The sequence below is a fragment of the Schistocerca nitens genome, chromosome 12, assembly GCF_023898315.1.
Source record: "Schistocerca nitens isolate TAMUIC-IGC-003100 chromosome 12, iqSchNite1.1, whole genome shotgun sequence".
Lineage (NCBI taxonomy): Eukaryota > Metazoa > Arthropoda > Insecta > Orthoptera > Acrididae > Schistocerca > Schistocerca nitens.
Window position 1 is genome coordinate 110884242 of NC_064625.1, and position 17883 is coordinate 110902124.

Here is a 17883-nt window from a genome sequence, read left to right on the forward strand (position 1 = left end):
TTCCAACAGCACATGCTCTGACATTAGAGCCACACACTATCAACTATCCTGTCTGTGCGCAACACATGACTACGTGATTGTGTGGATTGTTGGTGCCGCTGCTCGTGCCCCTAATTCTTCTTGCCAAGAATTTTAATTACTCTTATTGATCTAATTTTCCAAACCTTGTTGCATATTTTTGTGTGATAGTTTCCACACCTACCTGTGCCATACAAACTTGTGAACCTTGACCTAACTAATCCCTCCCCTACATCTCTTCCCTTATCCCAACATCCACATCCATCTCATCTGTTCTGTACTCCTCATGTTTTTGTACTTTTCAAAGTATTTTATTTGTGTCTATACTTACTTATTTGTGTGTACATTTACTTATTTGTGTGTATATTTACATATTTACATGTATTTTTACATAATTGTATGTATTTTTACATATTTGATCGTGTTTTTGCATGTCTTTTATGTATTTTTATGCATCTTTTTGTGTTATCCAGCTCCCCTCACCCTAGTCTTACCCCTACCAACATCCAAACAGCCCCAATGGCTTAAAATGGCACGCTCTACTACAGAAGTAGTTCACCAGGCCATTAGATCTCTCAACACAAGTCGAGTAATTCATTACAGCAGATTACTGCTCTAGACCAGAACATGATCAGTCTCATCCCACCAGACATATCCACACTCACCTTGCGAGACATACTGTGGATGTGTGGTATGTGATCCCACTCAGTGCAGCCCACGCTACAGATATGAGCAATTCCTGAATGGAAGAGACTCGTGTGATCTACAACTAACACGACTAATGGTGAAAAAAATGCAATAACTTTCTGGTCATTCATTAATTCACCAAGTGACTGCAACACACTTACATGGCTTTAAAATATGCTGTCAACGAAAGAGAGCAACAAGATGCCATGTTTACCAATCCAATCACTTTCCCACAAATGCTAATTAGGTCACTGACAACATCACATTTAAAAATTGAAACACTTCACAACCACTGTTTATAGGAACGTTTTTTACATAAAAGCTCGCTGAACAGCTGCAAATAAGCACTCATTTAACAAACTGAAAATAACTTCGCTATATAAACATAACATCAGTGAAGTCATTTTGTCTACTCGCATACAAGAACTAGACAAGACATGCTGGGGAGGTACAGTCTGTCTGTAAAGTGAGGAGTGCTCACGGTGGGGGAAGTTGCGTTTCTCTGATGAAAGCTGCAATTGCCATTACAGAATAGTATGAATAAATTTCTCCCTCTAGGAGTGTAGCACAGTGCTCAGAGATTTACACATATTCTGTCCATAATTGTTTCTTGCATTAGTATTAGAAGTCTCTCATATCTGTATTCCATGTAGTGTTAACAGTGTCTGCAGGAAGAAAAAAAAAATACCTGTCTCAGTGTGTCTGTTCACAGCATTGCCAGTAATTGATAAGGGACATTGCAGAAGGGTTGATATAACTTTTTCTTGGTCCTTTATTACTGTACCACTACTGCTTTGTGGTGCCAAAAGCCACATTTTCAGGTGACATATGATTAAAATATTAGATCAGAAAAAGCTTGGAATCATTTTTATCAACATTCATTGTCTGTCAAAACAAAATGCCGCAAAAAGACAGTATGTCACAGATTAAAAACAGCCATATACCAATATAGTGGATGGGTCCGTTTCTCCGATCTACACTACTGGCCATTAAAATTGCTACACCAAGGAGAAATGCAGATGATAAACCGGTATTCATTGGACAATTATACTAGAACTGACATGTGATTACATTTTCACGCAATTTGGGTGCGTAGATCCTGAGAAATCAGTACCCAGAACAACCATCTCTGGCTGTAATAACTGCCTTGATATGACTGGGCATTGAGTCAAACAGAGCTTGGATGGTGTGTACAGGTACAGCTGCCCCTGCAGCTTCAACACGATACCACAGTTCATCAAGAGTAGCGACTGGCGTATTGTGACGAGCCAGTTGCTCGGCCACCATTGACCAGACGTTTTCAGTTGGTGAGAGATCTGGAGAATGTGCTGGCCAGGGCAGCAGTCGAACATTTTCTGTATCCAGAAAGGCCCGTACAGGACCTGCAACATGTGGTCATGCATTATCCTGCTGAAATGTAGGGTTTTGCAGGGATCGAATGAAGGGTAGAGCCATGGGTCGTAACACATCTGACATGTAACGTCCACTGTTCAAAGTTCCGTCAATGCGAACAAGAGGTGACCGAGACGTGTAACCAATGGCACCCCATACCATCACGCCAGGTGATACGCCAGTATGGCAATGACAAATACACGCTTCCAATGTGCGTTCACCGCAATGTCACCAAACACGGATGCAACCATCATGATGCTGTAAACAGAACCTGGAATCATCCGAAAAAATGACGTTTTGCCATTCGTGCACCCAGGTTCGTCGTTGAGTACACCATCGCAGGCGCTGCTGTCTGTGATGCAGTGTCAAGGGTAACCACAGCCATGGTCTCCGAGATGATAGTCCATGCTGCTGCAAACGTCATTGAACTGTTCGTGCAAATGGTTGTTGTCTTGCAAACGTCCCCATCTGTTGACTAAGGGATCGTGACGTGGCTCCACGATGCGTTACAGCTGTGTGGATAAGATGCCTGTCATCTCAACTGCTAGTAATACGAGGCCATTGGGATCCAGCACGGCGTTCCGTGTTACCCTCCTGAACCCACCGATTCCATATTCTGCTAACAGTCATTTGATCTCGACAAACGTGAGCAGCAATGTAGCGATACGATAAACCGCAATTGTGATAGGCTACGATCCGACCTTTATCGAAGTCGGAAACATGATAGTACGCATTTCTCCTCCTTACACAAGGCATCACAACAACGTTTCACCAGGCAACGCCAGTCAACTGCTGTTTGTGTATGAGAAATCGGTTGGAAGCTTTCCTCAAGTCAGCACGTTGTAGGTGTCACCACTGGCGCCAACCTTGTATGAATGCTCTGAAGCTAATCATTTGCATATCACAGCATGTTCTTCCTGTCGGTTAAATTTCGTGTCTGTAGCACGTCATCTTCATGGTGTAGCAATTTTAATGGCCAGTATTGTACATGGGACCACGTACAGACAGAGACTACTTTGTCAGACACCTTGTAGTCACCTCTTGTGATGAAGTGTGGTAGAGAACATGAGTACTTGCCTGCTCATTCTTCAGTTTGCAGACTTATGCTGGAGGGAAGAGCAGGAAGACAATCTAGCAAAGCTGCCTTCCCTAACATGCCTCCCCTCCTCCCTCCCATTGCCCCTTCCCACCAACCTACCACAGCCGATGAACAGCATTTATCAGTTAAATGGACTCTACTACATTTAGATGTGATACACACATTTAATATTTGTTCTTAACACAATTCATTTAAAATAACATTAATTTTATACCATTAACACACCATTTTAATAAATGTTATTTTCCCCATCACTTGTACTGTGAAAACTATTAGTCCTAGGGAAAAATGAAAGGGACCTTTTCTCCAGGAAATTTTAATGTAATTTAATTTTGTACTGGGAAACATTTTCACTAGAAGCTACAGGTTTTTTTTTAGGCAGTCTTCTAAGTATGTTGTTTATGGCAGTCCCTCCTATCACTGTACACAAATTTATAACTACATGAATTTTTCAACCCTATTTGATATTTTTGGTTTTAGTTGATTGGGCTAATAGAAATCACAGGGATAAGGTCCCCTGTACAACAGACTGAGCAAAACGTTCAAACCCATGTCTTTCACAGCATCCATTTTTGGGATTTAATTTTACTGCCTTTGAATCTCTACAGAGTCAATTATCTCTTAGAGCGTGAAAACTTTGGCAATGATGTTGCATCAGACTCCTTGTATGGCACTTTTTAAACATTGTATCCTGTCTTCCACAGTGAAATGGTAAACTTAAAATTTCTTCTCTGATTGTACAATATATAAATGTATAATTGTACACTATACAAATGCATGTTATGACACAACAAAACTATGTTGCAGAACTGTTAACATAAATACCTGTATCACTGCAGCTGGAAGCCTGGACAGGCTGCCTACTGACATCTAGAGGAGTTTTCTCATCGTTGGCCTCTGGAAGAGGTGGTGGTTTTGCCATTTCAAACACCATCTCCGAAAGGGTAAAAGCCACCAGGTAGGTGCTCATAGGCAGTGATGTGTCAAAATGATCCACAATCCATCCTGCCTCGTTCTCTCTGGTGAGTAATAAAATGTCTCTATTAATAAAAAATAAAGAACAAAAGCCAAGCTGAGCTGTGTCACATCAGTTACATAGAAATGACCTAAACAAATCTAGGACATCGTGATACTTCACACTTTTGCTGTGAATCTGCTTAATTTTAAAGTTTTCATGTCTATCACTGTATTGTATTGTGATCCTTGCAGTGTGATAAATTAGTGCTGGTGACTTTGCCATATTTTCTGTCAGACAGGAGGCAAAGTGCAAACAACATAACTTGGCCAGTACCTGTGTAGAAGGGGCTGAAGGGGAGAGAACAACAGTAGTGGTGAGGGTTCTGTTAACAATTGTCACGAGGTATGGGAGATGCAGTTCAACAGCTGAAGCCTATGCACAAACACATATCTGCCTTAACTTATAAGTTACATCTAGAAAGTGTGCAAAACAAATGTATTAACAGGTTATGTGAGCACAATCAGATATAGAAGTTCAGTGTCAATAGTTTCTCTCTAGAAAACTGAAAAAGAAATATTCACATATACAAAAGGCCAATCAAAGCAGAATGAGACCAGCCCTGCACTGCCACAATGAAATCTCATAAAATAAAAAAAGAGTAAAAAATGTGATGAGGTGTATGTTGTGACAGTGCCACGACATTCAAAAGTGCCGCTACGTTAATACGCGAACACGGCGATAGAGGCGCTCCGGAGCTCGGCCGAGCGCGGGAGCGCCACCTGGCTATGAACGGTGCCGGCCACATGTCACGGCACGGCAGTCGAATGACAGATGTGGAGTCAGTAGTATGTAACCCGCTAGTGTTTCTACTTTTGCATATCCACGCAAATTATTAGTGCTTAAAGGTTATAACATTTTGGCGACGACGATGGGATAATTTTTTTCCTACGTTGTGGACTTGGGTGTTCGTGTCGGGGCAGACATGGAACAGCTTATGCAAGCGCTCATTGAACAACAAACACAGCTGACGGCTGCTATTCAGGCGTTGTCGATGTCGCTTACTCATCGTCTGTCTTCCTCTTCTCCGCCTCCCTTCCCTCCTTATGACGAGGCCGCTGAAGACTGGGAGGATTATGAGAAGCGTTTGCGGCAACAATTCTTGGCTTTCGGCGTTGTCGATGCTCCTATGTGTAAGTCGTTATTTCTATCTTGGATTTCCCCACGGATCTATCAGCTGCTATCTCAGTTAGCCCCTCTGCGGGAACCAACCTCTCTGTCCTTCCAAGAAATGTGTGACTTATTGTCTAACTATTACCGCAAAAATACCCATGTCGTTGCCGCCCGCGTGTCGTTCTACCGGTGTCGTAAACAGCCCCATCAATCTTACCGGGCTTGGGCGGCGGAACTAGACGGTCTGAGTAGGATATGTCAGTTTGTCACAGACACTCATCATGAGTCTTATGCTGATTCAATGGTTAGGGATGCTATTCTACGGCTTGCTCCTGATAAAGAAGTTCAGCAACGTGCCTTACAACTGCCAAACCCGTTGTTGTCGGAAGTTCTCAGCATCGCTCAATCTTTTGAAGTGTCTCACGCTGCTGGTGCGCAAATAGACACGTGGTGTGATGTAGGCGCTGTACAGACCACTTTCGACACAGACGATTTGCCTGTTTCACAGGGGAACGACGATGTGGCGGCAGTTCACTCGTGTCAACAACGTCGCGTTGGGCCGCCCCGCTCGCAGCGAAAACAGCAACCACAGAAGCAGGTTCGTTCCGCACTTCCTTCTTGTCCACGTTGTTTCGTACAGCATGACAGGGCCGCGTGTCCAAAACGTTGGGCCACATGTAATTCATGTAGGAAAAAAGGCTACATTGCTTCTGTGTGTCAGTCCCCTAAAGTGCCTGTCGACGAGGACGAGGCATCGGACATGGACGTTAACTGTGTGCTTTCTCAAACAAATAAGTTGTTTGTTACTGTTCGTGTTCTGGATAAAGACATTCGCATGCAACTGGACACTGGCTCTGCGGTAACTCTCATTAATTCTCGCACGTATTTGGAGTTGGGCTCCCCTCCCTTGTCTCCAGTTACGCGAAATCTGAGAACTTATAATAAACAGAAAATTCCTATCGTTGGCCAGTTTGATGCTTCCACTGCCTACAAGTCTGTTAGGCCCCTCACATTTTATGTGGTGGATCATGCGGGAACGGAAAACCTGTTTGGTTATGATGCTTTCCAGTTGTTCGGGTTCTCCATTGATGATGATGATGTGCACCTCATATCTGAGGATATTCCGTATCAACAACTGGATGGATTGTGTTCTGAATTCTCGTCCGTGTTCTCTGCTGGTCTGGGTCGGGCCAAGGATTTTGAAGCCCACATTACTCTTAAACCTACAGCTCACCCTAAGTTTTTCCGGGCACGCCATATTCCGATGGCGTTGCGCGCGCCTGTCAAAGCTGAGATCGACAGGTTAACAGCTTCAGGGAGTCTCCTTCCTGTTACCTCCAGCGAATGGGCATCGCCCATCGTGGTGGTTTCTAAACCAAATGGGAGTCTGTGATTGTGCGGTGATTTTAAAGCCACTGTCAATGACACTTATCCTCTTCCCCGTCCTGAGGAGTTATTTACCAAGCTCGCTGGGGGGCCAGTTCTTTTCCAAACTTGACTTATCGGAGGCGTACCATCAGTTGCCATTGGATGCGTCTTCCAAGGAATTTCTCGTCATCAACACTCCTTGTGGGTTGTATCAGTACCAGCGGTTACCATTTGGCGTCGCTAGCGCGCCAGCCATTTTTCAGTGGTTTTTGGAACAGCTCACGGCTTCCGTTCCCGGCTGCATCAACTACCTGGATGACATTGTTGTCACGGGGGCCTCCACTGAGGAGCACCTTCGCAATTTGCGTTCACTGTTTCGGGTCCTGCATTCAGCTGGGTTGAAGTGCAATCTGGACAAGTCACAGTTTTTCCAACCCTCCATTGTGTATCTTGGTTTCCACTTGTTCCGTGAGGGTATACGTCCTCTACGACAGCACGTTGCGGCCATTACCGCTCTACCCCGGCCGTCTACGGTCAAAGAACTTCAGGCGTTTCTCGGCAAGGTTGCTTATTATCACAAATTCATTCCATCCGCGGTGGCAGTGGCTCATCCTCTGGATCAGCTGTTACGCAAAAACGTTCCTTTCTGTTGGTCCAACGAGTGTGAGCAGGCTTTTGTCTGCCTGAAGGCTCATTTGCAGTCGGCGCCTTGTCTTGCCACATTCCGTCCGGGTCAGCACTTGGTTCTGGCAACTGACGCGTCACAGTATGGCCTAGGGGCTGTTCTCGCCCATCGGTATGAGGATGGGTCGGAACGACCCATCGCCTACGCTTCCAAGACCCTCAACGATGCTCAACGGCATTACTCTCAAATCGAAAAGGAGGCGCTCGCTATCATTTATGCTCTAAAAAAGTTCAGCGTTTTTTTGTATGGTTCTAAGTTTCACCTCATCACCGACCACAAGCCGCTGGTCTCTCTGTTCAGCCCCTCGGCGTCGCTTCCGGATAAGGCAGCTCACCGCCTGCAACGTTGGGCCTTATACTTGTCTCGTTTTCACTATGAGATTCACTATCGCCCCACGGCCCAGCACGCCAATGCTGACGCGTTGTCGCGTTTGCTGATGGGCCCCGACCCGGTTTTCGATCGTGATGAACTACTCTGTTTCCACATTGATGAGGAAGAACGTCGTGCGGTCGAGGGTTTTCCACTTACAGGTTCGCAGGTCACGTCGGCTACTGCGTGGGACCCGGTCCTGCGTCAGGTGATCGGTTTTGTTCAACGGGGTTGGCCGGACAGGACCAAGGGCCGGGCATCGGATCCCCTTCGCAACTACCATGCCTTGCGCCTTCATCTGTCTGTTCATGAGGGTGTTGTTCTTCTAGCCACGGATGGCGCATCTCCACGGGTCGTGGTGCCAGCCTCTCTTCGCAAAGCTGTTCTCAAACTATTGCATGAGGGCCATTGGGGGATTTCTCGGACTAAGTCCCTGGCCCGCAGGCACGTTTATTGGCCCGGTATTGATTCGGACATCGCCCACATGGTCGCTGCGTGTGATCAGTGTGTTCAACAACTGGCTGCACCTCGTACTATGCCCTCTCCGTGGCCTGATCCGGCGCAGCCGTGGGAACGGGTGCACGCTGACTTTGCCGGCCCCTTCCTCGGCACTTATTGGCTACTGTTGATTGACGCCTTCTCGAAGTTTCCGTTTGTTGTTCGATGTCCGTCGCCCACCACTGCGGCGACGACGCTGGCTTTGTCCAAAATCTTTGCGCTAGAAGGTCTTCCGTCCACGATTGTCACGGACAATGGCCCTCAGTTCTCTTCGCAGGCCTTCCGTGATTTTTGTACTGGACAAGGGATTCATCATGTTACAGCACCGCCCTTCCATCTGCAATTGAATGGGGAGGTCGAGCGCCTTGTCCACACTTTCAAAAGCCAAATGAAAAAATTCCTTAGTGATTTTTCCACAGATGACGCTCTGTTGCAATTTCCGAGTTGTTATCGCTTCACGCCTCTGGGTGATCGCAGCCCTGCTGAACTCTTGCATGGCCGCCAACCGCGCACACTACTGCACCTGCTTCACCCTGTCAGGCCTTGTACTGTGTCCCCTAGTGCGGGAAAATACCCGGTGGGCGCCGACGTGTGGGCACGGGGGTATGGATCTCGCCGTAAATGGATTCTTCGCGGCCGCCGGCTTTGTGAAATACGTACGGACGACGGCACGGTTGTTCGCCATTACGACCAGATGCGCCCACGAGTGGTGGCCACGCCAGTGCCACCGCCCCTTCTTTCGTCTCCACCAGTCAGAGAAGCCAGTCCTGTCGCTGCTGCCGATCTTCCGGGCGTGTTGCTGCAGCAGACGTCGCTACCGCTTCCGAGTACGCCGGAACCGTCCCCAGTCGCAACGCCACCTTCTCCGGGACCCATCTCGCTGGAGCACACCCCCAGGTCCACGACACCTATGTATGCTGCTCCGGAGTTTTCACCCATCATCTCGTCCAGGAGGCACGTTCCACGCACAAGCTTCCGTCCTGGACATTTTCGACCATACTCTCGTGTTTCTCCGCGGGATCTTCTCGGGGCCTCCCAAGAGGCCATGGATGTCTCCGCACTGTCCGTGTCTCCAAGGAAGTGAGTGTTTTTTTTCAAGGGGGGGAAAAGTGTTGTGACAGTGCCACGACATTCAAAAGTGCCGCTACGTTAATGCGCGAACACGGCGATAGAGGCGCTCCGGAGCTCGGCCGAGCGCGGGAGCGCCACCTGGCTATGAACGGCGCCGGCCGCATGTCACGGCACGGCAGTCGAATGACAAGATGCGGAGTCAGTAGTATGTAACCCGCTAGTGTTTCTACTTTTGCATATCCACGCAAATTATTAGTGCTTAAAGGTTATAACAGTGTACACTATCAACTGCCACAATACTGACTACATAAAATGAACATGTATAATGTGAAAATTGTGTGTCACACCTCTGACAATCTGTAGCTATGGTTTATTCTTATTATTGAATGAATGGGATAACTAACAATTCCTGCAACTCTCTCAAGCACGGCTTTTACTGAGATCTTTGCTTCCACGTCAGTCTCTTTCAACAAAAATTTAATGGCATTTCATGCAATCACATATTTCTGATTATAAGCTTTTCCTGCCCCTGTGGAGTGAAGATTTTGGTACTGTATTATGTAATAAAGCTCAAAGTACACAGTTTATCAGGTGACAGTCACCTGAAGAAGCTGCCTCTTTGGAAAGATGGGAGGGAAAGATAAGCACTCATAGTGAGAATGTATTTCTGCACCAGTGCCATGTTATTTTTCAAGAAGTTTAAATATGATATTTATGTTGCAATTTATTCATGCAAACATATTTTTTTCCTTTGTTTTATGTGTAGTTGACAGGAATGGTGAGACTGTGGTACTGCCTCATTCATCTGATGCAGACCTACGAAGTGCCAGACAATGCAATTGTGAGAAGACGCAAGCTGCTTTGTCAAATTATTCTATGTTCTTAATTCTAAAAATTAAATTGGAAAAATAATTATTCACTGTAAACAAATTTTGTAGTGTGATGTAAACAAAATGTTAGAACTCATCTCTGTTAGTAGATACAGTTCACGGCCTAGTGTAACATATCACATTAGTGTATCTAATCCCACGTGGTATGTTTCCCTCTTTTATATTGATATCACATTAGTGAAGTGATGTGTTTTGTGACATATACAGAACTGACAAATGATGATTGCCACCACACAAGTTTATTTTAGTAACAAGTTCAGAGTTGTATTCTGTGTGGGAATTTGTTTTAAATGACGATTCCCACCACACAAGTTAATTTTAGTAACAGGTTCAGAGTTGTATGCTGTGTGGGAATTAGTTTTCTTGTTTTTACCGTATTTACTCGAATCTAAGCCACACTCGAATCTAAGCCGCACCTGTAAAATGCGACTCGAAATAAAGGAAAAAAAATTCCCAAATCTAAGCCGCACCAGAAATTTGGGACTCGAAATTCAAGGGGAGAGAAAAGTTTTAGGTCGCACCTACAAATCGAAACAAAGTTGGTCCATTGTAATATGAGACCCAATTTAGGTCGAATGAAAGACGATACAGTAGTTTGGTTCGAGTCGTAATCTTAGCAGTTAAGCTTTACCAGGTAGCCATTGCTATGCGTCAGGCGCTCCGTCCGTATTTATACGGGTACCCTTCCTATTTCACGTGCTTCGTCTGGTTTGAATCGATTGCTTATTTTGCTTTGATCTGATAAGTGCCGTTTTCTTTGTTATAGGTGTTTACGTCACTCTAAGCTGAAAATGCATTACTGTACTGCGTCATGCATTGTTTGTCGCATTCTGATAGTGCGTGTTTACGGCGTGTCGCCGCTCGTGGCATGGCTTGCTTTTGTGCGCGCTACCGCCACTTACAATTAAAAAAAAAGGAGAGGAATCGTCTCATTAGCGAAACAATGGCAAGAGACTGCTATTTGTTGTTACTTACACTGCTGCTTTCTTTGATAATGATCAACAAGAACCAAATAATAGACTGCGTATGATAGAACATGTTCTGAACGAGAGTTAGGCGAAAATTTTTCTCCGTTTGAAAATCTTTGCGGCCGCTTCTTTAGTACATCAAATGCTGCACAGAAATTAGTCATCTTGGATTTAAAAATCAAGTCAGTTGTCGTGCTTCATTTCTGACTGTATCACTATTAGGCATAAGAATAATACGAATATAAACATGACACGATACGTATATTCTTCCGCGTTTGCTGTTTTCTCACTCTAGTTTCGTAGTTTATTAGGCAGACAGTATTTAAATGAGATAGCAGCAAACACGAAAAAAGAATACACGGCAAAATGTTTATATTCGCATTATTCTTATGGTGAAGATAATGTTAGACTGTGATAATACTCCATGTGATTCACATTACATCAGGTTCCTATTAGCAACCATCTCTTCTCACAGGTAGGAAAAAATTCAGAACATAGAGTTGGCCATATTGACAAACATCCCAAACAGTCTTGCCAGTCGGATTTTCATAGTACATTAAAATTCTGCTACATTCGAAGATGAACAATACGGAATTTGTATTTACTTCGTTGGATAATTATGAAAATGCAGTGGTCGAAACTCGGGGCGGAGAAAAAAAAACTCGTCTTCCACCCCCATCCCCCCCTTTTTGTTTAGGACGCAGAGGTTTTGGCGCCAGTATTTATCTTTGTGCCTACAAAGCGTGCCTGTGTAGCGCTACATATATTCGACGGCAGAAGTTAGTTGTGGCAGCACCTACCAACACTTTTCAGAACTTCCGTTTGCTTTGCACTCTATTCTAAACCGCAGGTGGTTTTTTGGATTACAAAAACCGGAAAAAAAGTGCGGCTAGTAAATACGGTATACTTAATCTGGTATGAAGGATGCAGCATATCTGCAATCTAGGACAAAGACAGGTGCTGTATCATGTTCCACAGTACTCACTGGCTGGTGGTTTATTCTGTGTCATCAGAGTCTGCTTTGGAAATACAGAACATTTCACAGAAGGACATCGGTGACAACTGTGGCGACATAATCAATATCTGGAGTGTGTGAGGGGTCATTCTCTAGCTTTTGTTCATCTGATATACACCTTCTGTCACAAACTGTCAAGCACAATGTATTGGGGAAATAAAATGTTAATTTCATCTTTGTACGAGGAGAAGGTTGGCATAATGTGATTAATGAAGACTTATTTCTACACCATTTTGTTGAAAGTAACAACGCTATTTGAATTTGCAGTTTACAGCACAGACGAAGCTGCAACAGATAAGAAGTCTGTATCTAAGCTAAGTTAAAGGGTTATTTTTCCACTCTGAATCTGAAGTACAGCATGCCAGAATTACAAGTATTTATTTACAATATAGACCAAGAAGTCATTAACAAATCAACTCACACAAGAAGAGGGATGCCATTGTATCTTAGCCCATGACAGTACTGAGACAGTTCAATATGTTGTACTGCACTGTACCATATCAGTACTAATGAACAGGTAACAGAACAAGATGAGAAAAACTTATTCAAAATAAGTCTGTTGAGAAATTCCACATCTGAAAATTGTCTAAGAAACAAACAATTTTTCTCTTAACGAAAAATAGTACAGCATTCAGCATTTATGTATCATATATAAGTTAACTAATCATATGTAAGTATGAATACATAACTTTATAACAATACTCAGTCACTTTATTACATAATTCTGTGACAATATTCAATTTTTTCAGAATAAATTATGCAGCCTGAGAATTGTTAACAAGCAGCCATTGAATTGTGAAGTTCATAAAACATTTTCACTCTCAATTCTCAGTTTTTATTTTATCAGTACATGGCAGCACTTCCTCTTGAGTTAAGAATGGCTCCACACCTTCTGAACACTGGCAAAATGAGATGAGAGATCTCATCTTGTGAGCAATGTCTGCTACTGATGTCTAAGCTGAGCATACAGCTGATCCAGACAGGACATTGTTCACATCCTTCAAAAAGTTCTATGAGGTTTGGATCAGGAGTCATAGCATGTCATAGTAATTTCCAAGATCACTTGCAAGTGATGTATATTGAGCAAATGATTGTCACAGCAATAGATATCAATTTTGTTTACACTCTTCACAACAACAAAAGAAGACAGTAATTTAACTTACTCATCATCCAGATCTTCACTATCAACAATTCCATGTGTTATGTATGCAGCCAGGAACTTTTTTTGCCATAGCTGGTGTACACTAAAGTTATACCTCTCAGGGAAACTGTGAGAGCCTTGCAAGGAAGCTTTTTGACAACCAACAACTGAAATATGCACAGTTTGTCACAATCACATAACACACATCATGACAAAAACCATAGGAATTGCAAACAGTATTTGTAGATAATGCAGTTACTGAAGCAGCAACAACATATATTCTTTAATCTAGCAAAAGGCTAAAATAATACTCTGCTGTATCCTCAGTTTACCTCTATCAAGCCACATGTTTTTCCTGATTAAGTTCTTTAGTGACTTTTGTACAATGCAATTGAAATGGTAAATAAATTTTTTTTTTTACTTATGCATCATCTTGACAATCCATGCAATTCCTAAAACCACAATTTGGCAATAGATGATATTCCCAACAGATGTCTAAACCATTTTCCACAATACACAAGCTCAGAATCAACTCCCGCCTAGTAAGAGTAGTGCAAGTGGGCACTGCACGGACTTCATTTCACTAATGTGTAGAGCACATACAGAAGAGACTGCCTCTTGTGACATGTACCGGTCGACTGTTTATCACATAGGGGTGTGAGGATACTTTTGACCAGACAGTGTATATGGACATAGTATCCATCAATTTTGTTAAAATTATCAGGATATTTGTATACAAAGAAAATAGAAGGGTTACAAAATATTAATTTCAAAATTGTAGGTAATTAAAAACATGATTGTATAATTTGAATACAGAAAAATATCATAAACTTGTACATTTCAAAAATTAACACACTAATAAGATGTATAGTAAGGCGTATAGTAAGTATTGGATAGTAGGGCAGGCTGAAGGTCGGACAACTCCAGCAAGACACAAGGGATGATCACTTGTATTATATAACACAAATGTAAGTGGGTGCAATTACAACAAGAAAATTACAATAATTCAGAAAAATGGGAAAAACTGCTTGTCTACTAAGAAAATTATAACCTGATCAGACTTTTTAAAGGCTAAAATGAAAGTCCTCAGAAAATTAAGCTGCAACAAGAACAGAGGATACTTGTCTCAACATTTATTCGAGGTAAGTAGTAAACAGCATTATCCAACATCTGAGAGAGGGGGGGGGGGGGGGGGATAACCCAAAAAGGAATACAATAGAAGACAAACAGGCATCTTTGAGAGATGAAACAGAGAAAGCAGCAGAGGATCAAACAGACAAGTCTCAGTAGAATTCTACATCTATACATATATCCACAAGCCTCCACTAGGTGGGGGGTGCCTTGTACCACTGTTAGTTGTTCCCTTTCCTGTTCCACTTGCAAATGGAGTGAAAGACACATGACTGTCAACATGCTTCTGTACAAGCCCCAACTTATCTTACCTTTGTAGTCCTTATGTAAAATGTACATTGGCGGCAGTAGAACTGCTCTGTAGTCAACTTCAAATGTTGCTTCTCTAAATTTTCACAATAGTGATTCGCATCATGTTCCCTCCAGGGATTCCCATTTCACAAAGTATCTTTGTAATACTTTGTTGATCAAACCTACCAGTAACAGGTCTAACAGCATGCATATGAATTGCTTTGATGTCTTTCTTTAATCCGATTTAGTGGAAATCCCAAACATCTCAGCAGTACTCAAGAATGGGTCGCATTAGTGTTCTGGATGCAGTCTGCTTTACAGATGTAATGCACTATCTTAAAATTCTCCCAATAAACTGAGGCTGACCATTCACCTTTCCTACTACCATCCTCATGTCCTTGCTTTGCAACATTATGCCTAGATATTTTACAGACATGACTGTGTCAGCCAGCACACCACTAATTGTGTGTTTAAATATTACAGGATTAAACAATGGAAAATCAAGGATGGAATAATAACAATATTACGAAAAGGAGAATTGTTACTCACCATGAAGCATAAGACGCTGAATCGCACATATGCAAATTACAAAAAGGACAAAATGGATGAAGTATGGGAAAACAGGATGAAACGTGAGGGAGCGGGCCAATAGTGAAAGGTGAAAACCAATTGAAATCGACATGTGAGCACAATGTGATCAAAGAAAAAATAAATATCTGCACTTCAGCACCTCTGCTATATGGTCGGTAGCAATCTATCCTTTTCATTAAATTGCCTATATTGTAGGACTGTTTTTTCTATCCTTCTGCAGTCATTTCCATTTTTCTTCATTTAGAACAAGCTGCCATTCAAAGCAGCACATAGAAATTCTAAGTCAAGTTGTACCCTCTTACAGTCACTCAATAATGTCACTTTCCCATACTGTAAGGCATCATGAGCAGTCACAAACTGCTACTCAGCCTATATGTCAAATCAGTTACATTTATACAGAACAAGAGCAATCCTATCACACTTTCTTGGGGCACTCCTGGTCATTCCCTCATCTCTGATGAACATTTTCAGCCCTGGTCAACCTACTGGGTACTACTGGTTAACTCATTCAAATACTCACAAATTTCGGAACCTGTTCCATATACTCGTACTTTCATTAACAGTTTGCAGTGAGCTGCCATGACAAATGCTTTCTAGAAATCCAGGAATATGGAATCTGCCCCTCGGCCATGGTTTGCAGGACATAGTGCTGGAAAAGTGTAAGCTGAGTTTTGCACGAGCGATGCTTTCTAAATCCGCACTGATTTGTAGACAAAAGCTTCTCCATCTCAAGTACACATCATTATATTCAAACTGAAGATACATTTAAGAATCCTGCAGCAAATGAACACCAAGGATACAGGTTTGTATTTCTGTGGCTCCATTCTTTTACCCTTCTTATATACAGGAGTCACCAGCACTTTTTTCCATTAACTTTGTATTTTGCATTGAGTAAGAGATTCACAATAAATGCAAGCTAAGTCAGGGACCAGTGGTGTAGAGCACTCTCTGTAAAACCAAATTGAGATTTCATTTGGATCTATGACTTAATTTGTTTTCATCTCTTTCAGCTGCTTCTCTATGCCAGGAATGCCTACCACTATGTCCTCCGTATGGGAGTCTGTGCAAATGATTTCTTAAATGCAAAATTTAAAACTTCAGCTTTCTTTTTGCTGTCTTCTATTGCTACATCAAATGGATAAGTGAGTGAATGGACAGAATTCTTCAACCCACTTGTCGATTTTACATAGGATCAGAATTTTCTCAGTTTTTTTGACAAGATCTTTTGCTAATTTATGATTAAGGTTGTTTGCTTCATGCAGCAATCTTTTTATCTGATGCACAAATTTCTACTAACTTTTCCCTGTCATTTTGCACATTCTTTTTTGAACTGAGAGTGCAACAGCCTCTGCTTCCTCATCATTTTCTGAATTTTGTTATTAAACCACAGTGGATCTTTACATCCATAATCATCCCAGAGCACGATTTACAATCCATTTCAACTTTGCACATACTATCCTCTACGTACATTATACTGGAACTAAATGATGTCAGTTAATTTTCTAAGTGGGATGGTTACAACTACATACTTGCTCTTTCTAGCAAAAATGCTCTCCTAGCCTTGTTGATAGCTTTATTAACTTTAGTGACTATTATCACTATGATGACATTATGATCACTAACCCCATCTCTATACTGGCACTGTTGAAAAGCTGAGGCCTGCTTTTAACTCCAAAGTCTAAAATATTTCTGTTCTATGTGGGCTGTCTAACTAGCTGCATGAGATAGTTTTCAGAAAACATATTCAAAAGTACTTCACAACACTTCCTCCCGTATCACCTGCAGTGAATCCACAGACATTGCAATCTATACTCAGTAGGTTAAAGAAGCCTCCAACCAATATCATGTGATCTGGATATTTCCACACTACTGAGTGTGGACTTTCTTTAAATGATTCTAAGACTGTCATAGCGGAATCAAGTGGCCAGTAAAAACACCCAGTAACTAATCTGAGTTCACTAGGACATGTCACATGCATCCAGGTAACTTCACAGTCAGACTCAATTTTGACCTTGATCAACACAAGATTTGGTCAATTGCAATAAATTCTCCCCACCATCCTATGACATCTAGTCTGCCTTTTTTACCTCAGCTTTCAGCCAGCTCTTGTTTCCAAGAATAATTTGAGCATGAGGGAGGTTATAATGTCAGGAACATTGTTATACTTACTTTGACAATTTACTCTTAAAAAGTCAGTGTCTTTACTTTGTGTGCAGTCTGAATTTTTGCTCTCTACATGTTGATTGGCGAGTGTTCCTTAGTGGATTTCAAACTATCACCTATCCTAAAATATTGCTATGTTCATTCCACAAGTACTCTGCAAGCCAAGTAGCTGCTTCCTTTATGTAGTGCACCATACTTATCAAGGGGAACGCTACCAATTCTCCCCCCTTAACATCTGCAGCCAAGATCATCACATCATTGACGATGCCATTGATTGAGATCCTCCCCTCAGCTAAAAGTCAAAGGACCTCAGACAATCCTTGGATTATACATGAAATGTTAAATTTAACTGACAAAAGGAAAAATATAAAAAAGCAG

The 17883-nt window shown here is 42.5% G+C and overlaps 1 protein-coding gene across 3 annotated transcripts in view; it reads right to left on the reverse strand.

Moving 5' to 3' along the window:
* LOC126214858 (aminopeptidase Ey-like) overlaps positions 1–17883 on the reverse strand; it is a 282069-nt gene that overhangs the window by 171314 nt on the left and 92872 nt on the right. For all 3 annotated transcript variants that reach the window (XM_049941494.1, XM_049941493.1, XM_049941495.1), the window contains exon 6: positions 4022–4215. In XM_049941494.1, coding sequence (XP_049797451.1) covers positions 4022–4215 — 194 coding nt within the window. The remainder of the gene's footprint in view (positions 1–4021; positions 4216–17883) is intronic.